The 23,195-nt window shown below is 43.8% G+C and overlaps 1 protein-coding gene across 2 annotated transcripts in view; it reads right to left on the bottom strand.

Annotated features, from left to right (window-relative positions):
• Positions 1–23,195, bottom strand: part of IDH1 (isocitrate dehydrogenase (NADP(+)) 1) — a 310,669-nt gene that overhangs the window by 93,839 nt on the left and 193,635 nt on the right. For both annotated transcript variants that reach the window (XM_085648837.1, XM_085648838.1), the window contains one exon: positions 10,912–11,017. In XM_085648837.1, the coding sequence (XP_085504963.1) occupies positions 10,912–11,017 (106 nt within the window). The remainder of the gene's footprint in view (positions 1–10,911; positions 11,018–23,195) is intronic.

Raw genomic sequence — 23,195 nt, 5'->3', positions numbered from 1 at the left:
CAGAGCAAAGATGGATGCAGTTATCATTCACTCCTACATCACAATTCCCAAGCTAGGATGGCACCTTTCAGTTCTGGACAGTGAGAACAGAGACAGCATTAATGTGGAAGAACACAGTCACATACTGCTTGACAAGTGTGTGTTTTGGTGAACTCTAAAAGGTTTGTATCCGGTTCTTACTTGCTGCACCTTTTTTGTCATTGCTCATGCTCCTCTGGGTCCCCTCCCTTCATCTTAGATCCTGCTTATGGTTATTTATGTTATACTTTCCTTATATTAATGTGTTTGTCTGATGTTTCATCTGAGGTTCCTGCTCCACAACACATGGCTTTCTTGGTTCAACCTGGAGATGGTCTCTTTTAGCTCTCAGGTGATGAGAGCTTCTTCCTTTCATATTATTACTAAAAAGTATTTAGTGAAAGTATGTCTGCTTATGTATACAGCTATATGCCTAGTCTGCTGCCTGCCTTACAAGCTGTGAAAATGATGCCAAACAGCCTAGAGATGCAATGTCCTATTTTCAATTTTTGACCTCGAGTCAGGTCCAGAACACTTATCTAGTACAGTTATGTTCTCTAGTCTATGGTAAAGCAAAGGGAGTTTGTTTTCAAATTCTTATAACCAAACACTGGTTCTAGAAGGTCAGGGTGCACTTCATTGCTGCCAAAAGGGACCCCATCATAATTTCCTGAGTGAGGTAGCATTGCGGCACTGGCTATTTTTCCCAATAAAGAAATATCTTAAACAGTAGGAGTGTCTGTGCTTGCTGGGCAGAAAGATGCAAATCACAGACTGATAAAATCTAAGCGAAGGCACTTTAATATTTCTTCATTGGGGATACTTTACAGGTGGCCATAGCTCATCTTCAGGCATGGAAACACCACATCTGTTTGTTAGCATGATTTGGCCCACCTTTGGTGCAGCCCCCTGGGAGCAGAAGGCATGGCCTGCTTTGTGGCCTCTTTGATTTGTCTTGATCATCTTTTCTTCCTCTTTGTCCTGTCCACTTCACTATGTGCTCTACCTTCTCTTATACTCATCTTCCTCGACTCCCTCACTTGTCTTTCTTCCCTGGTGAATATAGTATACTAGGCTGACCTACAAACAAGGGGTAACAAGTTTCATTGTGCCACACAAAAGCAATGTGCTTGTAAAGTAATTGAGGAGAAAGAATATTAAAGCGCAATAAATTAATTAATGTGAACTGTAGTTAAAATACCTACTTTTCCATGATCACCCCCATTTTTGGGGCCTTATGCTGCTGCTTTTTTGACTCTGGGTACTGGGACTCTGCTTACCAGGTCCCAGTGCTTGTGCTCTGACTTCTAAAACATGTTAAAATTGGCTACATTCCTAATTGGCATATATAACTTACATATACGCCTCTAGTATATGGTACAAAGTGTACCCAGGGCCTCTAAGGTAAATGTCTCTAGTGGGATGCAGCCCCCATTGTACCACACACTACAGTGACAATGCAAACATTGACTGCAGGTCTGCCATTGTAGCCTGGCAGTGGCAGATTTATAACTGCAATTCAACATGTCAAAATAAAGCCTTTTGATAAGTCAAAACCTTTTAAATATTTTAAATCTTAACTGCCAGGCCTCCCCCGATGCCGAGCCCTTTTGTGGCTTTTTGTGGTAGTTTGTGCTTAGGGCTTCATAACTTTTTTTCCATATAAGCTATTCATGCCAAATTTGCATCCTTTTTCCCCAACATCCTGGGGATTCTAAAGGTACCCAGGGTTTGTGGATTCCCCTGGAGGAGACCGATAAATTAGGCAAAATACAGCGAAGTTCAGTTTTTGGGGGGAAAATTGGTAAAGTGTGTTGACGAAGAAAGCTTGTTTTTTTTTACCTGCAAATGGCAAGGGGTTTTCTGTGCTAAAATCACCATCTTCCCAGCTTTAAGGAACAAGCAGACTTTCGTCAGAAAACCAAAATTTTCTTCACAGTTGTGGCATTTTAGAGGGACATAGGCTATTTTTCCTATTTTTTGTTCTTTCAACCTCCTCCGAGTTAGTGGTAGAAATTAATATTTCAATTATCTTTATTGCATGGTTAATTAAAATCTTTGCAGTAGAAAACTACATTCAGAATCAGCCTGTGCAAAATACGCATGAATTACAATAAGATTAATTTAAAAATCATTTAAAATTACTAGGCAAAGTCCTGGGCACACGTGGTGAGGGTATTACAAAGTTAGTTCAAATGTTTTCTCAGTTTTGACAAAGCGGCGGTCGACACCAGTGTAGGTTTTGAAAAAGGTTTTTTATGTCACAATGCAATGACTGTATTGAACCAGACAACCAGCCGACACGTGTTTCGTCACAAGGAATAATCCTGTGACTCTTCAGGGCTGGTCCGAGATGGGAGAAGTAGGAGAGCAGGCCCCAAGTAACTAGTGATAATTCCAACCAGGTCTGGGGTATGCGACGTGCTAGAGATAAAAGACGTAGGAGGTGGCGCTGCGTCGGCGTGAAATAATGGATGGACCTGTGTCAAGGAACAGAAGCAGTTGGATCGAGGGGGCCCCAGGATAATAACCGTGGGCTGCGGTATCGGTTAGGGCGTCCAAGGCGGATATGCGGTGGCGGCCGATGGGCGAGTAGCGCCCAAGTTTGAGTGGGTAGGCGTCCAGTGTCAGCAAGTGAAACAGGGTGGAAGCGCCAGGAGTTGGCGGTTGTAGAAAGGCGGGGAGTAAAAGCAGTTCTTGCAGTCCGAGTAGGGACGCGGTGTGCGGCGGGTTCGCCTGAGGTAACGGATGAGGCGCGGTGTAGCGACACTGGACACCAAGAGTGTTAGGCCTCCCAAATTGGGGGCATGATGGTTGCAGTTGTCAAGCTCTGCTGAAAGATCTGAGAGAAAGAGGTTGAACAAGGTCGGAGCAAGAACACATCCCTGCTTCAGCCCCTTTGTGGTCGTTATTTTCCTTGATAGACAGTTGCCTGATCCTAGTTTTATTTGAATCCATGTCTCGGAATGAAGTGAAATTAGCTGATTCAAGAGTTTCGGATCTATATCCCAGCTGGATAGTTTGGCCCAAAGTTTCCCCCGGTCTATGCTATCGAAGGCGGACGTAGAAATTGATATGAAACCAATAATGGATTCCGGACAGCTATACGTTTCTGAAAAGTAGACAAACCTCTGAATGCAGCAAGGGGCCATTTGTGTGATACTTCAAGGTTTTCCTATAGAAAGTAACAGTTTAAATAAAAATAATATTGAAAAGAAGTTGAAAAAAACAGCCATATGTGCCTGCGTTTTCACCTGTAACTTCTTCAAAGTAGGACAGATGTTTACAAGGTACCATTTTTATCGGGCGACTTGGGGAAATGTTGGGTGGGTGGAAGTTTGTAGCTCCCCATAGATTTCAGACCTTTTCATCACAAAAATGTGAGGAAAATGTGTTTTTTGTCTACAAAGTTTGATGTTTGCAAGGGATTTTGGGTAATAGAACCTGGCGAGAGTCACACAAGTCGCCCCATCCTGGCTTCCTAGTCTTCAAAAATGTACATATTTGCTAGGTTTCCCTAGGTTCCGGCTGTGCTAGGGTCCCAAATCCACAACTAGGGACATTGCAAAAAAGGGTCAGTTTTCTGTGAATAAATGTGATCTGTCCACGTTTCCTTTGTTTGGAATAAGCACGTTTCCTTTTGGGCCATTTCCTGTCATGGGCACTAGGCCTACCCACACAAGTGACGTACCATTTTTATCGGGAGACCTGGGATAATGCTGGGTGGGTAAAAATGTGTGGCTCCCTGCAGATTGCAGGACTTTCCATCACAGAAATGTGAAGATGATGTGTTTTGTTTTAACAAAGTTTGAGGTTTGCAAGGGATTCTGGGTAACATACCCTGGTGAGAGCCACGCAAGTCACCCCATCCTGGATTCCCCTGGGTGTCTAGTCTTCAAGCATGTACAAGTTTGCTAGGTTTCCCAAGGTGCCGGCTGCGCTAAGGCCCAAAATCCACAGGTGGCACACAGCAAAACAAAGGTCACTGCCTAATGGGCTTTCTGCCACCCTGGGGGCGGGCACAGGGGGGACATATCTGGGGCTATTGCCACGATATGCCCTCAGGGGAGGGGCATAAAGACTGGACTTTTTTTGAGGGGGGCGTTGGCAGCGCCCACCTCTACGTACGTAAAAAACATAATCCAAGGTGCCTATTTGTTTCTGGGGGGGGCATTGGCACGTTCACCCCTACCTATGAAAATAAACACACAATCCCTGGTGCCTAGTGGGCTTTCTGCAACCCCAGAGGGGCAGAGAAGGGTTGAGTGCCCCATCTGCCTCCCGGGGGGCAGAAAGACTGTGGTATTTATTGGGGGGGGGTGGGGCACTGGCATAAATAAAATAAATCCCTGGGGCCTAATGTGCTTTCTACCATCTGGGTATGCAGACTGGGGTCGAAAGCCCCCTGGGGCTAATTTTTTTGGGGGGTGGTGGCATTGACTTGCCCATTCTGGGCAGCACCCACCCCTATGTATAGTAATAAACATAATCCCCGGTGCCTAGCAGGCTTTTTGCCCCCCCCATGGGGGCAAATAAGGGTCTATTGCCCCCATCTGCCTCCCAGGAGGGCAGAAAGACTGTGGTATTTTTTTTGGAGGGGTGTCATTGGCCTGCCCATTTTGGCCAGCCCCAACCCTATAACCATAAGTAAAATAAATCCCTGGGGCCTAGTGTGCTTTGTGGATCTATTGCTCCCATCTGTATACCGAAAGGGGAGTGGGGGGGCAGAAAGACTGAAATTGCCCAAAAACTTTGGGGAGGAGCTAAAGCCCTTGCCCAAGGTGCTGCTCTCCCTGGTGCCTAGTGGGTGTAACCCCAAGCAGGGCTCTACTAAGGAAGGTTGCTGTTGGAAAGGGGTGATTCTCCCCTTTCCAGCGATACCTCTCCTGTCTGCCTACGTGCTCAGGGGCTGAGATAGCCACAGGAGCATGTAAGCTGTGAAACTGACATGAGCAGATTGGTGCATTTCAGTTTCGGTTTCAGTGAAATGACGATCAGCATGATGTGCGCGCCGATCGTTATTTCAATGAAAACATCAGAACAGCCTCTGGAGCTAGGGGAGTCTGTTTTGATGCAGAAGAAATCCCTCCGGTTCCCGCAAACATGAGCATTTTTGCGTAAGACACATCAAAACAGGTAAGTCAGGGCCTTAATTACATCGGCCACACCTGTTTGAGAGACCCTCCAGTTTTTTCATCCTACTCAAAGCCCTAAAAGAGAGCTCTCTCTCTATAAATAAATAAATAAACTAAATAAACAAATATATATATACATATATATACATATATATATACACATATATATGTATATATATATATATATATATATATATATAGAGAGAGAGAGAGAGCGAGAGAGATAGAGAGAGAAATAGATAGATAGATGGGGAGAGATCGCTATCTCTTTCGCTTTGAGTAGATTTTTTTTTTATTATTGGTGTGGTTTCCGGGGCCAATCCCTGCCCCAGGGAAACCATACATCTTTTGTAATTTGTTTTTAAATGTATTATCTTGAGGAGGTTTGGGGGGCAGGTGCGCCAGCTCAGAAAAAAACAACACTTAATTTTTTTAAATCTATGCCCCCGGGGGTGAGGGTGCGGGGGGAGGGGGTTGTCACATTCCCATGAGGGCTGACCCCTTACTCACCCCCCCAGACATCCCTGGTGTCTAGTGGGGTTTCCTGGCTGTGAATCGCAGTGCAGCAGCGATCCACAGCCATGAAACCCTTTCAGGAAGGCATTGTTTGAAAGTGGAGACTCTCCCCTTTCACAAGAGGCCTCCCGAATAGCTGAGGAGGCTGTTTTCCCTACCGGAGTCGAGCGCGACCTTACCTACGCTGTCCACGCCACCGGTAGGGGAAACTGTGACGTCAGAGCACCTCGCGGCACGCTGACATCACAGATGGGAGGGCAGGGGGATAGGGAGAGATGTGGAAAGCCTTCCATGTCTCCCCCAGGGAAGAAAAAAAAAAAGAAACCTCCGGATTTAAAGGCGCCTTCCCTGGTGTCAGCCAATGGACGTGCGCCACACCTGGGAGGTACTGCATGCGTTGGCCATTGGCCGACGCATGCAGAAAACAGGTTAAATAGTAATATCACCCAATGCAGGCCATAAAAGCCCTAAAGCAGCGAGTATGGTATTTAAAAGTAGGGACATGTAGAAATGTAATTTTGTACATATCCTGACAGTCAAAAAGCCCCAAAAGCTATTTTCACTGTAACATGGTTGGCCGTTCCTTAGAAAAGCACTGGATTACATTATTACATTTACTAATGATCATTTTAGTTAGGAAAAAGCCAGAAATATAATTCAAAGACACTTTTAAGTATGAACGTGTTATTATCCATACTGTGTTCGGAAGAGCAGAGATGACAGGATTGTGTGGCCCTAAACAAGGAAATACTGTGGCTGTAACTTGAACCATACTCTCAAAGTATGATACCCCTACACCCTCGTCCCGGGTTATAATCATTATTGCCATATGCAATTTACATGAAGCAGACTTGTCAGTTGTTGTGAATTGGTCTACATAATTTACAACCACAAGTAGCTCTATACGCCCAGTCCCATGAGAAGAGAGACACCTTCAGACAAAGTTATCTGCGGACGACTAAAGTGACATGGATGAAGAACACTGTGGATTTGTGAATTGTTAAAATGTTGAATTGCTAAACCACATGTCCATGTAATTATACTTTTCAATGATGATATGTAGATCATGTTTGTTTTTGCTGATAAGCTTTTTTCTCTTCTTTTGAAAAGCCCTAACTAAGAAATGTTACCAAAAAAAACAAAGACTCTTTTAATAGTTATTTCATAACCAATTTAAAAGGCAAATTAACTTTGCAATAACGATTAAGAAAAAGATACTTTAGAAAGTTGCCTTTTTTTTTGTCTTTTTTCTGCCGATGGTCTCTGGAGGCTGATGTGCATGAGCTCCAACTCTCACCTGGAGCTGAATAGCTCCCTTGATGAGGTGTGAAAACTGCTCTCACAGCTGGACAAAGTCCTTGGGTGTGGAGAGGTGTTTCTGTTCCTATGGCAGGATGACCATCTGGGCTGTGCCCAGAAATATGATTAATTTCAGAGAGGCCTGCTTTGTCACAGGCAAATGATAGCGGACACCTGGTCAGGGACCTTCTTTGTTTCCCCACTTGGGCAGGCACCAAACCCCATGGCCATTTTTGGCCACAGCATACTGCCTTGCCCTGCGGAGGATTTTTGACTTGTATTTCAGAGACTAAATCCAAAGGCAAAACTTCCAATCGGGTCGAACCTAGTTTCTGTATACGACCAGCGTCACATCTTAGTTCGGCTTAAATCACACCTATGCCCCGGTCAAGTGGAACCAGATGACTGGTTGGCACTTAATGCTCTATTTCCTCTAATTTGATTTTTAGCAGTTTTGGTGTCATTTTGCTCATTAAATTAATCTCGGTTTTCATAAATGGTAGTGGAATTTCTATTGTGTTCTTTTTTTTTTTACTTTTGAACTGTTTTAGTACTTCTAAATGCTTTGCAAATTTTATAAAGTTAAGCCTGTCTGCTCTGTATCATAGCTGCCAGGGGTTGAGCTCAGGTTTAAATTACTGAATCCTATACTGGACCTAACAAGAATAATGGCCTTATTACTTGAGGTGGACTACTATCCACCCTAACTAATTTTCCACTTTCTCATACTGAAAATCGAAATTAAACTCTTAGCATAAAGAAAACAACATTTTAAGTACCCCTTGCGAACACTACAAGTATAGCGCATTCACCCAGGAGTTCCAGCGCCACATGGAGGAAATAAGTCAATGTTCAGAATGTGCATTCTGAAACGTTCAGATTTGCATTGGGACTACTCAGCAACATTGGTGGAAGAGAGGATTTCACTATAAAAAGAAAAAAACACACTAAACAGAGGGAAGAGGCTGCCAACATTAAATGGAAGACTGGTTTCAGAAAAAGGTGCTAAACAAAGTCAGTTTCCAAGAAAACAGTCATCTTGTGAAGCCATGTACACAATGTACAAATGGACATTTAGTCAGCGAAAGGAAAAGTCACAACACACTACCACACACACATGAGGGTAGGAAACGGACTCCAGTTATAGAGGGCTGTACAGCCAGGAGGCTGTCTTCCCACAGTTGTGGAGATAAAAAGTCCTAGTCGATGGGTTTGCTACTACCACCACCAGTTACTTAACACAGACAGGGGAGTAGCAGTAGACACACTTCTTCGGCTTGGGGATTCACTTGGGTTGAACCATCAGCTGAGCCTAACTCTGTTGTAGAGGGCTGTACAGCCAGGAGGCTGTCTTCCCACAGTTGTGGAGGTAAAAAGTCCTAGTCGATGGGTTTGCTACTACCACCACCAGTTACTTAACACAGACAGGGGAGTAGCAGTAGACACACTTCTTCGGCTTGGGGATTCACTTGGGTTGAACCATCAGCTGAGCCTAACTCTGTTGTAGAGGGCTGTACAGCCAGGAGGCTGTCTTCCCACAGTTGTGGAGGTAAAAAGTCCTAGTCGACGGGTTTGCTACTACCACCACCAGTTACTTAACACAGACAGGGGAGTAGCAGTAGACAAACTTCTTCGGCTTGGGGATTCACTTGGGTTGAACCATCAGCTGAGCCTAACTCTGTTGTAGAGGGCTGTACAGCCAGGAGGCTGTCTTCCCACAGTTGTGGAGGTAAAAAGTCCTAGTCGACGGGTTTGCTACTACCACCACCAGTTACTTAACACAGACAGGGGAGTAGCAGTAGACACACTTCTTCGGCTTGGGGATTCACTTGGGTTGAACCATCAGCTGAGCCTAACTCTGTTGTAGAGGGCTGTACAGCCAGGAGGCTGTCTTCCCACAGTTGTGGAGGTAAAAAGTCCTAGTCGACGGGTTTGCTACTACCACCACCAGTTACTTAACACAGACAGGAGAGTAGCAGTAGCCACACTCCTTCGGCTTGGGGATTCACTTGGGTTGAACAATCCGCTGGGCCTAACTCTGCTGATGAGCTGTAGAGTGAAAATGAGAAGCCCTTCCTTAGGGGCTTGTAGGTTGGAAAATTGACTGGAAGAAAAGTCTAGGCCAGGTCAGAAAAATAACAGAACAGTTGCTGAACATGCATAAAATCTGAGACAATCTGCCTTGCATGCCAGCACCAGAAAGCAAACTAATGAAACTGGAAGTAATAACTCAGCCAGTTACAAATCCAATATGCTTCCCCTGTTAATCAGTGATCGAATGCAGACAAAACCACACACAATAAGTGTTCACTTGACTTTTACTCTAGTTAAGAGTGACTTTTCTGCTGAGTGAGCTGGCATCGATCTTCGTACGTGTACATGTGTGAAGCTACTGGCAGTATTCCAACCTGGATGTCTTCATGTTTGTGCAACACTGATTTCTGGCAGGCTCACTTTCAACCATGTGATGTTTCTTGAGCAGTAATTGACGAATCAAACATTTCTCGCATAAACGAAGCAGTCATCATAATCATTTTTACCATTATAGACCAAAAACAAACAAGTTTAGCTTTGCAGGGTATTGTCTTACATGCATTTCAACGGCAAGGCATTCTTGTAACAAGAAAGAACAATTTGGCAATAAATGGACGGAGGATTAAAGGTTTTCTCATGAACTAAAATCAGTAATGCCCAAGAAACATCAAGAAAATATTACTTTTGGAAAATATTTCGTGGCTACATCGTTCTAATTAGATATGGGCTTTGAACCACAGCTTTTGGGCACTATCAATAGATAAACTTGTGATATGCAGGGCTTTAAGTGGGATACAAAAATGTGTGTGTGTAGGCGGGCGGGTAGGGAGGTCTATAAAAGGGGCGTGGCCTATGCGATTAAGGGCATGGCTTAAACGTATAAACTACATTTCTGTGATCTCTGTGGAGCACCACCCGACAAGCATGTTGGTTCCCCTCTGAGCTTTCTGTTATTGTATGTAGATATACAATGCAACAACTGACAAACCTAAAAACAGCTAGAACTATTTGCGTGTCAATGGTGGTTAGCTTCTATAGGTCAATGAGAAACAACAGTGATTTTGTGGTAAAGAATTCAAACTGAAAATGTTTTGATTATGAAATCGTGGGAGTATGATTGAACACCAGTACACCTTAAACATGGCTCAGTAATGTTTAAGAGTGTTTCAATCACTCCTGTTATGGTCACTCTGTGCTAGACGCTCTTTTCCTCTTCACATCTCCCCATCTGCATATTTTACACTTCATCTTTCCTCAGCACCTTTTCACTTCTCCTGAATTCACTGCACAGCATATCCTTCACCTCACCACCCCCAAACACCAAACGCATAATCTCTCCTCTAAGCACTGCATTTTCTTCGACTTTTCACCTTTTTAATATTTTGCAACCGCGTACCTCTTTCACACACATTTGTACATAATCACATTAGCACCTGGATTACCCGACCATTGTTCTGTGCGGTCTGCAGAGACGCCAAGGATTGGATGGCCATTTATTCTGAACACCTTTTTGACACATTGAGAGGCACAGTGAGAAACTTTCACTGTCTTCAGCCTAAACTCCAGAGCTCTCAATCGTGGGCAGTTATAAACATGGAGGTGACTCAGTTGAAACTTCGCACTATACAAGAGTAATATGTTAGACGGAAAAAACACCAAATAGAACATCTTGGAAATATCGACACTCTTAGGAAAAACAAGATTGAGTAACACTTGTAAAATATTAACAGCAACTAAATCGTGGACATGGATTACCTTAACATCTTATTACAGTCATTGTTCCGATATCAATTAGTGTAAAACCAGTAATGTTAAGGACATTAATATAGGGCCCGATAAATGTCTGTTTTAAATTACTATCGAGTCTGAGACCACTTAAAGCCCTGGTGATATCTATTGCATAGCTTACCTTCGAAGTTATGGACTACATACGTCACTGGTTCACCACCATTCTTTGGTGTGTATGTGATCTCTACTTGACCAGGTCCTGGGACAACGAAGTCAGTTGCTCTATACTGTGGCGGAAAGAAAGGAACAAGTATCAGAAATGCAATAGATCTCGCATTTGATTGTATTAGAGCTAATGGTGTTGAAAATGACTATCTTTTACCCATGTGTTATAGAGTGTAAGCATGTGGTGGATAGTAGAATTATGTGGGTTGGATTGAAATTGTTAGTTGTGGAATTGTGTGGAGTGGATTTATGTACTGGAATTATGGGGCATGGCGTACAGTGGAATTATATGTATAGTAATTATGTGGTATTGAGTGTACTGTAATTATCTGGAGTGGGATTGTGTGTTATGGAGTGTAATTATGTGGAATGGTATTTTGCGTTGTGGAGCGGTAAGTAGTGGAGTGTAATTCTGTGGTATGCTGTTGAATTCTGTGGTATGATGTGGAATTTTGTGGTGAGGTTTGGAATTGTGTGAAACCAACAAATGGTAAGCAATGGATGGGCTCCAAACCCCTTGTAAACAATATCACTTGCGCGCTGTTTTAGGCAAGACCTAAACAAACTAAATCAATTAAATGGACAAGAACTTACAGTAAACTCATAGGACGAAACAAGGTGTTATATAATACAAAACGACATGCAGTAAATTGATTTACTACACTGACCAAATAATTAATGGTTAAAATGCAAACAAATGCAGAGATGACACGCATTCACGTAAGACTCAAGCGGAGCGAGCCATGACTTAACGATTTACAATGAACTTTTAAAATTTCTTTTACAAACCCATAACCGGGAGTAACCTACATGAAGTTATCAATATGTCAACCAAAATTTACATGATTTAGGTATATCACACGTAATATGTAGTGGATGTGAAAATGGAGGTTTCTGCGAACTACAGAGGGAAGGCAAGGTGGAGCATCTGATGCTGCATTCTCTAAACACAAACAAGGCATTGCATCATAACTGAGGGCCACATGCATCATTGTAAATTGCGGTTGCAAAGGGGCAGATTGCGACCGCAATGTTTGCATTTGGGATGCATCATCCCAAATGTAAAAATCGCTATTTAAGTAATCTCTAAAATTGCGATTACTTAAATTGCAATTAGGGAATCGCATATTGCGATTCCCTAAATGCAATGCGACAACCTAAAAAAAATTCTGATCTCGCAATTAAGAAATGCAAATTACCATCAATTCAAAGTTGATGGTAATTTGCGAGAACTTTGAGAATTTGCACAAAAGTGCATCCTTCAAAGTACTATGTTGCACACATACATGTCCTCGGGGCATGTGTATGCAACATGTGTTGAAATTGCAATTTCAGGGGTGCATCAGGGTGTCCTTTTGGCACACTTGCACCCTTGAACTTGCATGCGCAATTTGCGAGTACCTATTTGGTACATGCAAATTGCGCATGCAATTCCAATTGATTCCTATGGGCCTATAGTCCCCTAGGAATGAATGGGAAGCAATTCCTTATTTGCGAATTGCAATTTGCGAGTCACGAATAAGGAATCGTAATTTCTTTTGTGATTCCTACATGCATAAGCATTTGCGATTCCTAAATTGCGATTTCTTAAAAATCGCAATTTAGGAATTGCAAATACACAGTTTGATGCATGTGGCCTTTAATTCTTTTAGAATCAGATCATGACCAGAAGACATGGTGATCATTTTCAGAAGCCTTCTCACGGTGCACACATGACCCCTGTCAACGACCGCAATGCTTTTCGAACCACAACGGTCTATCGTCAGGGGAATACCTCTGCAAATTCCTAGACAATCACCATCTTGATCTCCTACTCATCACAGAAACTTGGGCTGACCCCTCAGCTGGTCCAGATTTTTGTTTCACTACCCCTGACGGCTTCCTTGCACATAGATGCGATAGAGTAAATGAGAGAGGTGGAGGTCTGGCTCTTATACATCGAAATGACTTTTTAGTCAAGATAGAGACGATTCCCTCCATGGTATGCAAGGCTTTTAATTTTAACATAATGCTCACCATTCATCAGTCATTTAAGGGGACCCTTTTATACCGTCCATCAGGCCCCAGGGGAGACTTTCGATCAGCTATTGGAAACTTACTGGAACCCATGGCTGGTGAATCTAATTTTACCATTTTTGGGGACTTCAACTGTCATCTGGAAGCCCCCGAAGATAAGGATTCCATAGCCCTTACTTTGGAGCTAGAGGTGTTAGGGCTCTCTCACAAAGTTATGAGCCCTACTCACTCCCGGGGCACACTCTGGATGGTCTGTTAACTAATAATGTGTAGATCTCTATAAATGAGATCCTCCCTCTAACATGGTCTGACCACTCTGCAGTATTATTTGATATTAATGTGGAAATCGCAGATAATCTGTTAGCATGGGCTGAAGCCATCTTGTTTGTGGCATCCATTTTGTCAGCTATGTAATTCTTCCATCTTCTGCTGCTCGTCTTTTTACCCTGCCTGTGCCATCAATTTTAGTTAACTTCCTTACTCAGCTAAAAGCGATATGCATGCTAAAGAGTTTGTAGCGCCAGAACACCTGGTCTCAGACTCAACGGTCAATCTCTTAGTGCTACCATAAGCACTCCTGCTCCCCCTCCCACTTTGCTGACTAAGTGATTTCCCATTTGACCATGTTTGTCTGTAGTTATTCTTGTGTAGACCTGTACCTTCTATTTGTAACCACATGCTTACCAGTGCAGAAAACTCAGTATAAAAGGCCAACGGTCTGTGTATTCAAGTCACTACCTCCTGGAACACTTGAGGGTGTTGTATGGATGTGGTCTCACTCATGAGTGAATAAACTTATTTTGAATTCCAGCTTCAGTGCCAATCTCTTCTTTGTTGGTTTAAGGACCCATGGACAGAGAAGGGTGAACCCCTGCACCGGTGGGCCCCTAAAAAGGCTCATTTTCACATTAAGATATTGCACCCCAGTTCTATCCCGCTCAAACAGTTTAAGGATTGGAGCAGTATAGATCAGGCCCTTCTTAAACATCATCTTATGGATACCCAACCTGAAGATGCGTCAGACCCAGAATTGGCCTCCACAAATTACATGGAATGGCTCCAAAATGCTTTTTCAAGACAAGTACTATACAAAACAGTGTCCATAAACAGGAAGCCTCCCTCTGCCCCTTGGTTTTCTGAGGCACTGAGATTGGAGAAACAACGATGTAGGAGACAAGAAAGGCGCTGGCTCCAAGAACATAACAGCAAAGAAAAAATCTTGCTGTAGGATGGCCCTAACAAATTATAAGTGTCTCATAATTACAGAAATAAGTAATTACTATACCAGGAAAATAGAGACCGCACAAGACTCCTCTAAACAGCTGTTTCAGGTAGTCTCTAAGCTGGCAGAACCAGCAACAGTTCCGTTAAGTTGGCATCCCAATCACTTTGCGACTCTCTGGCTAGGTACTTTTAAAATAAGGCGGAACAAATTTACTCCAACTTCACTGCCTCCGCGGTGGGCTGGAACCAGATGGTCGGAAATAGCGAGAGTAGAGATAGCCCCGACTTCATTGAATTTAGACCAGTTTCAGTGGAACAGATCTCTGATCTGATCAATACAGTCAAATCAGGCTCTCTGATCCATGCCCCCCCCCCCCTCCGTCTTGAAACTGATTCCAGATATAATAGGCACTAACTTGACGAGCATCTGCAACTCTATGTTCTGTACAGGCACCTATCCCTCCCTATGGAAAAAGGCCATCATTCTGCCACTGTTAAAGAAAACTAATCTTGCCCCATGAGAAACCAAAAACTATCGGGCAATTGCGCGTATCCCGTTGCCAGATAAACTTATTGAAAAGATTATGAATACACAGCTGGCTCAATTTATTGAGGAAAATAAGCTGCTGGATGACATGCAGTTTGGCTTCCGCAAAAACCATAGTACTGAAACTGCTCTCATCAAAGCATCTGATGAAATTAGGTTTGTACTTGATAAAGGTGGTGCCGCAGTACTGGTGCTATTGGATCTATCGGCAGCATTTGACACAGTTGATCATGCCACGCTTATCAATTGAGTCTCAGCCATAGGCATTGGGCACAAGGTCAAAGCCCTTCTGTCCTCTTTTCTATCTAATCGCACCCTGTCAGTCAGTTTGAGTGACTTCAACTCACCAGTTTTCTCCCTCCAGTGTGGAGTTCCGTAAGGATCGTCGCTAAGTCTGACGTTGTTCAACATTTACGTGACTGACTTAGCACGAGTAATTAAGTAGTTTTCATGATGGCATGTTGGCCATTAGTACATGGATGTCTAATCATTGCCTTAAATTAAACTCAGCCAAGACAGTGGTAATGGTCTTTGGTAACCTTGCCCCAGGATGGTCCCCAACCTGGTGGTCAGAGAATTTGGGAGCAGCCCCAATCCCTGTTAAAAAGGCCAGAAATGTGGGTGTTATTTTGAAGATAAATTATCTTTCATACATCATGCTAATGCAGTGGTCTCCTCATCGTTTTATGTTTTAAGAATAATAAAGAAACTGTCACCTTTCGTCCCAGCCAGTACCGGGAGAAAGCTAATTTGTGCTCTGGTCATGTCGAAGGTTGACTACTGCAATAGCCTTTTAATCAATGGCCAAGAAAGGGTTCTTGGCAGGCTGCAGTTGGTACAGAACGTAGCTGCTAGGATACTGTCGGGTACCCCCAAGTACAAGCCCACATCCAAAGTGGTGGGACAGCTTCATTGGCTGCTCATAAGAAGCAGAACGAAATTCAAGGCTCTCTGTATTGCCTATAAGGCAATTCACGATACTGGACCAGTGTTTAAAGAAAGCCATCCGGGCTTACATCCCAGCAGATCTCTGCGCTCAGCAGATACCATTCTTCTGATCGTCCCCAGAACAAGGAAAGCCAACTTGGGTGACAGAAGTTTCATAGTTGCCACATCCAAACTGTGGAATTCTCTTTCCCTGCAGATTAAGGCTAGTCCCACGCTGATAATATTTAGAAAACAAATTAAAACCTGGCTTTTTAAACAATAGGCTTCCCTCCAGCTTTTGCGTACCCTTCCAGCTCATTGCGCCGAGAAACCTACGGGTATTTATGCGCTCTACAAGTTGTTAAAATAAATAAATAAATAAAAATAAACAAAACATTTATTGTTTCATAAGTAGAAACAAACTTAGGAAAATGCACATCAAGACTAAAACAAAAAAACAAGATTTTTGTGCATGAAAGACTGACGCTTATCCAGGAAATACAGTCTTTAAAAAAACCCTGTATGCATGTGCAAGTGAAAGGCAGATTCCAAACCCTTGGCCACTACAAGAGAAAATCATAAGTCTGAAACCACTGGTAAATAACAATATAGTGAGTCTTATATGAAGCAGTATCCTAGTTTTTGTGCCATCTCATTAAAAAAAGATGCTTAATGACTACATGTATAAAGGTGCAGAGTTCATTAAATTGTTACCCGAATTTGTGTTTCAAAACATGCAGCAAACTTACTGCCTTAATTCCAAAATGCAAACTCAAGAAGTAGAAACCAATTGTATTCTTACCGAAGTCAAGATAGCAAATGGGACTGCAGGGGGAATCAAGTGAACTGCAACTGCTCCTCCTTCAAATGAAAGTCATTAAGAGTAGCAGCAAGATAAAACAACGAGAGAGCACAGAAATGGATGCCTGCTTTGGCCAGGGGGGCCTACTTTGTGCATTCAAGTCGGTCCCTGCTTGTGCCCCGGGGGACTGCTGAGTGTTCCTTCGATCGAAGCATATGAATGCTTTTTGAAGCACCAAAAATATTTCACCGTGACCTCAAAAGAAACAAATAACCTGACCAGAAAAGAAAGGGGAATGAGGGTATGAATGCTTTTTGAAGCACAAAAAATATTTAAACACGACCTCAAAAGAAAGGCAGATGGAAAGCGATCGAGAACAAACAGAAATCTCTTCTACAGGCAAAAGATTATTTAAATGCTACCTCAAAACAAACCCAAACACTGATAGGAATGCCTTATCAAACCCCCCCAAAAAATTAACAACAAAAACACAAGCCATTTCCAAGAAGTAAAAAAATTAAAACAGATTGCACGAAGTCCGGCGTCCATGAACGGTGTGACAAATGCAGATTGACTGCAAACGAACTCCTGTCAGGTGAATTCATAGAGAAAGTAAAGCGACATTTCGAAAACAAGGGCAGAAAACGTACATCAGAACCCAAGCCGAGGCAGGAAACAAAAAACAAAAAAGGGTTCTCCCAAACAGATACACAATGAAAGCGTAAGGCAACTGTACTTGGCCGGTGCTCCTCAGCTAACAACGGAAGTGACGTATCGGCTGCACAAACCAGTTAAGATACAGCAGAGAAGAGCGACCCATGGTAAGCAGCAGGCGGGATCAAAGTCCATTTACTGAATACAGCAGGTCTTGCAGACATCGCATGCACACTGCTTAGGTTCAACCCCAAAATAATACTTCAATTAAATGCGTGAGAGAGCACATACACTAACAGGCAACAGAAGTCACCAGCACAGCACAGAGCTCTACCTGGGAATGTGAGACCTAGAACACAAGTCTGGGACCAGTTAGAGCTGACCTGGATCAGAAACCAGACATGCTGCATAATCTCAGATGAAAACACATCTTACTTCGAAACTTTGATGATGCTATAGGAGATAATTTATAAAAAAATAAGCATTCAAATGAGTTTATGAGGACCACGAATAATAGCAAGGAAGATGAAGATGACATTTATGTGACTTGCAGTTAACAAGTTAAAATCCAGTGAAGGCCAACTCCTCCCTTTCGTCCTCCAGAGGTCAAGAAACTGATGGATATTAAAATTGGTAATAATATCACCCATTATTACTGTTGGAAACAGTAAAAGCAGTAGCAATTGGCAGTCGATAAAAACTCAATATTAATAGCAAGCATGGACATCTTAAGGAGTTTGAGGGCATTGGGCCAAATGTATTTTGGGGCCCTCTGTTCGGGCCAGCTTTACATTTATGATTTAATTTCAGCTCTTTCATGCCCTCTTTGGCCAGGTCATTGATAGTGTACAGGCACACTTGTCCAAATTCTGAACATGTTTTCATCTAATATTCAGGGACAGAGATATGTGTTTTTGTAACACAACAGCAGTTCACTAACATTACAGAAACTAAATCTCTGTGACACCGTCCCATTTCTCAAATAGAAGGTCCTTTTTTGATCTAAAACTAACTTTCTTTTATGGATGTTGCATGAAACAAACACACATTTCTCACCAACATATCTGTAATAGACTCACACATCACCCACATTTAAAATACATTAAACAAAAACAGCATTTAAAATAATCTATTTAAGAATTACTAAATGTCATCAGGGAAAGACTCTGCAGAACAGAGCTAGCTCTATCGGGCTGGAAGGGAGGGGAGGCTTAAAAGACTGGTGCAACAGGGCCAGAGCCCATGCCTTAAAACATCTCTGATAGCAAGCACGGTTGTCTTGGTTCTAATTCTTACTCTCCAAAGGCACACTAAATATACAAGGCATTTACCCTTAGTTGCTGGCACATTCTGGTCACCTCGCTTAGTCCACCACATCCCCCTCCACTTCGCCACACAATCGCAAACCACAAAAGCTTAAAAGGACATTATGTTATGATATATACTTTTTCTCTGCATGGTCAGTCGTTTTTGATTTCTATAGTCTGGGTTCACCTAATCATTAGTCATGGGGCAACAGTGCCTCCTACTCAATGGCGGAGGAGTGTCGCCCCACTGCCTGGCTCAGAGCCAGCAAATGTAAAATAAAACTATGTTCTTGCATTTGCCGGGTCTCATCCAGCGCTGTACGGAGGGGTGGGGTAAAGGCATGGAAGGGGGAAGTAGGAGTGCTCCATGCACTCCACTCCCTAAGTGCTCATGTGTGTTTGGCCCTCCATCTCAGGCCGACCAAAACACACCTGCGCGCTTAGGTTTTCTTTAGCCCAGCTGCATTGAGCAGTAGGGCTGGAGAAACCCCCACAGACTCCCTGGTTTAAGCAGGGCATCTTGAGCCTGCTCAGGTGAAACCCTGTGTTGCTCTGCAACACGGGGATTGGATGGGAGTCTGTCCTAGGGGCTGCTGGGACCCAGAAAGAAGAGGAGAAGCGGCGTGATGCTGATAGCGGCTGGTGGCTAAAGGTACTTTTTTAAATATTTAAAATCTATTATTTTGACCCCACCACCCTTTATTTGTGGCGCCCACCACAGACCTGGGGGTATTTCAAACACTCCATGTTAAAACAGTTATACTAGCTACATTTACAGTTAAATGTCATTGTAAGTAAATATACATATCTTTAAAGAGAAAATGCTATAAAGTCCAACGTTTGGAACATGAGGTATCACAAACTGCTTGTCAGAATGCGAAAATGGAAAAAATGTCAACTTCTGAAAGCATGTTAATATAAAGTCTATTTTATTTTACAAGGGTAAAACGATGGAACATTGCTATAAATTGAGAATGCAAAAAAGTGGTCTGACAATACCACAATAATGGCCATCAAAGTCCAGGGGAAACTTTGATCTGCATACATTTTTGTGTGAAGTTCGCCTCCAACCAAGTTTTAATGTATTTTTTGTGCAAAATTTTTGCCAAACAAAAAAAGGTAGTATGGGTGACGGTCTGATGAGCATATATTGTCCAGTGGGTGAGGAAAGGTCATTGCTCCCACTGGATTTGTCAAAGACCTTGGAACATGGATTGAAATACATTTTCTAGATTCCTGTGGCATGATGGCGTCATTAGCGGAGCTCAGAGCTTCGTTCACCACAATATCCCGTTATCCGAACAATTCTCCGTCCCTGCGGACATTTAAATACAGACACTATGCAAGCAGACCTGTAAGGCAATAACAAGATCTGAAATAGCGACGAAACAACGGAACAACGAGCGAGAGGCCAAGACGCGCCACAGCAGCGGTCCTCACGAAATAGGCAACAGCAACCCGAGGCGGAGACTACAGAGCTGCATCTCCGGAAGACAGTGGTATGTGGAATGAGAGGCATCCGCTGTACTTACCCTCCTCTCCCCATTAGACACCCGGTGGGGGCGAGGCGCCCCATTAAAGGACTCGGAGGAGGTCAGTGGCAACCGGCAGCGAAGAAGACCCAACCAGAAGAGTGAGATGGACCTCCAGGAGGTGGTGAAAGTTAAACCGGAGTACAAATTAGACCGGCGTGCAACACCAGGAAGCAAGGAGCAGTCTGGGGATAGTGAAGGCAAAGTGAGTGGAAGCATCTGCAAGGCCACGCGAGGAGCTACTGATATTCGGCCTGCGCAGTTATGCAAGACCGCAGGTTCGAAGCGGCAACACCCAAACGCATGGCAGAGCGGTAAACAGAGTGGGGGACATCGGCAGCAATTTCCTCTCCCCCCCTCTCTCCATACGATACTTCGTGGGACTTGGAGGTGGTTGGTAGACGCAGACAAGGATAGAAGTTCATCCAACAGACGGAGGCGGACCACCGGGAAGTGGAGAAACTCAACTCGGAGATAGAGAGGCAGGCTTACAAAACCTGAAGGCTGGGAGCCAACAAAGAAGAGTGAAGGCACAGTCTGTGGAGGCAACAGTAGGGCCGTGAGAGGAGACACTGATCCTTGACCTATGTTGCTAAGTGAGATCGCAGAAATAAAGCAGCAACACCATACTGGCAGAGTGGCTGTAAAAGGAAATAGGGCCCCAAGACTATTGATCAGAGGTAAGCTACTCAAAGGCCTAAGAAAAGGAAAACGTAAACGAAATACACAGACCTCAAAACCGGGCCTGCTCGACAAGACAACTGAGGCCCGGGAGTGGCAAGTGGGCAAGTCTTAAAACGGGCCCAAACGCTAGTCCTCAAAGGCTGAGACTGCTACGCAATGGAGATAAGAGGTTGGCCTGGGCTCGAAAATACTAGCGGCCAGAAGGGAACATTAATAAAAGATCCATGTGGCTCCCTGAGTCGTAGAATGAGAGATAGGTCGATTCGCCAACCACAGCGCTACTGCTACAACCCATAGATGAGAGGAGACAGAGGTCTCCTACCTGCGGTGAGGGTTGGTGCAATCGCCCAACCCATAAAGATAAGGCCGAAACTGAGGACTTTGGCAGAGGGGATCTTCCTAGACAATAAGAATAAGAACTGCAGAGACTCAGCGAGCTGCTGTTAAATTTCACCACCCCCTGGGAAACCTCGTACTTGGATGAGGCCTAAGCGACAATTGGGGACACAGGCTAACAAAATGGATAAGTATGCGGTCCCCAGTAAGACAATGGGGATCCCAGGACACCGGACGGAGGAACCAGCTTAACCCTCACTTAGTACCAAAATGGCAGCAATTACGGACCTAAAAGTGAAAATTGAACCTAAACTGGATGCAGTCACTATAGATGTGAATCTGCTGCGAGCAGACTTCCATAAAATCTCTGATAAATTCACTGTAGCAGAGGCTGAGGTGGCACAACTATACACTACTACGAATCGCTTGGAGGAGCAGGTACAGAACCTCACAAAACCACAAGAAATAATGGCAGCAAGTTTGGAGGACCAAGAGGGGCGAGCACGTTGGAATAATATAAGGGTGGTAGGGGTCCGGGAAGGGGCAGAGGGACTAGGTGTAGACCTGTTCCTAGAGGACTTGTTTCTTAATCACCTTAAACCGAAGCAACTCTCCAACCGCTTTACAATAGAACATGCGCACAGAGTCCCACTGCCCAAGCCAAAACCGGGAGCACCACCCAGAACAATTATAGCACAGATCTTAAACTACAAAGATAGTGATGCTATACTACAAGCAGCACGCACGCATGGGGACCTCCCATATGAGAATGCAGTAATATGGTTCTTTATGGACTTTACGCTCGAGGTCCAACCGCAGAGACGAACTTTTGAGGCTGTCAAGAGAGAGTTGCATAGCAAAGATATCAGATACATGATGCTATTCCCAGCAAAATTGGGAATCGTGGCAGAAGGGAAAACTTGGCACATCAGCACACGGTAGGAAGTCTGGGAGTGGCTGTAGGGCTGGCGCACAGTGGAAAAATACACCCAGCAAGACAGACGACGGGTAACACTGAAAGACCAACAAGAAGAAAATGTCAGAGGGGATGGCACACAATGCCGAATAAAGAACAGCGGGGGTGGTCAGAATTCAAAGAAACTGTATAATCACCAAGTCAAATACCAAGGAACATTATTATGATTGTCGTCTCTTCCAAGCAAGACTGCCAAACTTCAGCCTATATCCTTTTCTGATCAATGGGGAGAGGGGGAAGGGGGACAAGAAACTGGAAGCCGAATGGTGCCTAAGGGGAGAGTAGTCACTCAATAAACGTTAAAGTTGTCAGTAGCAACAGAAACATGATCGACAGACTGGGGCATGAGCAGTTGAATGATGAAGGTTCACTACACTACTCGGCACATGCCCACCCCGTTTTAGTTATCAAGGTTAAAGGGATGACAGGCACTCTGAAAGTTGAGTAGGTGGGGGCTTTGTTAACCCACCTAGCAGGGTAGCAGGGAGCAGATGTTACATAGTTGGGGATTACAGTACTGCTCCCGATACTACTGGAATGTTTACAGTTGGTTAAAGAAATGTCAAATTGCAGAAACATTGAAGTGTCTAGTACATGGAGAAGTAGTAAAGACAGAAATGGCTGACAAGAAAAGCGATGACTCCCACACAGAACCTATAAATCTAGGTGCACAAAGTCAAGGGGGACACACGGGAAATGTTAGCCTGAAAATCCTATCTTGAAATGTAAATAGGTTGGGTAATAGAATTAAGCGCACAGTAGTGCTATAGCATTTGCGTAGACACCCCCCGAACATAGTGCTACTTCAAGAAACACACCTAAAGGGCAACAGATATACAGCGTTCGATAGATACGGATATAAACTCATAGCATTCGCAAGTTATACAACAGGATCAAAAGGAGTTGGGATACTAGTTAGGACCATCCTTCCGCTGGAAGTTAGGGAAATCTGGCATGATCCACTAGGAAGATACGTGGCAATAACCGGGTCGTGGGAGGGATGGGTACTAAATATAGGCTTGATTTATTAACCACCGACTTTACACACTAACTATTGGCACTGGGTGCCCTACTGGTCAACCTCCCACAAGGGATCCTAATAATGGGAGGAGACATGAGCGCAACTATGGAGCCAGAGAGAGATGGGGAATCAAAACCAAATAAGGGAAGGGGATTGGAACCACTGAAGGCATTTATGGAGCGATGGGGCTGACGGATCTTTGGAATTTACATAA

This window comes from Triturus cristatus, chromosome 3_2 (genome assembly GCF_964204655.1).
Source record: "Triturus cristatus chromosome 3_2, aTriCri1.1, whole genome shotgun sequence".
NCBI classification, from domain to species: domain Eukaryota; kingdom Metazoa; phylum Chordata; class Amphibia; order Caudata; family Salamandridae; genus Triturus; species Triturus cristatus.
This window is presented reverse-complemented; position numbering and strand designations above follow the sequence as displayed.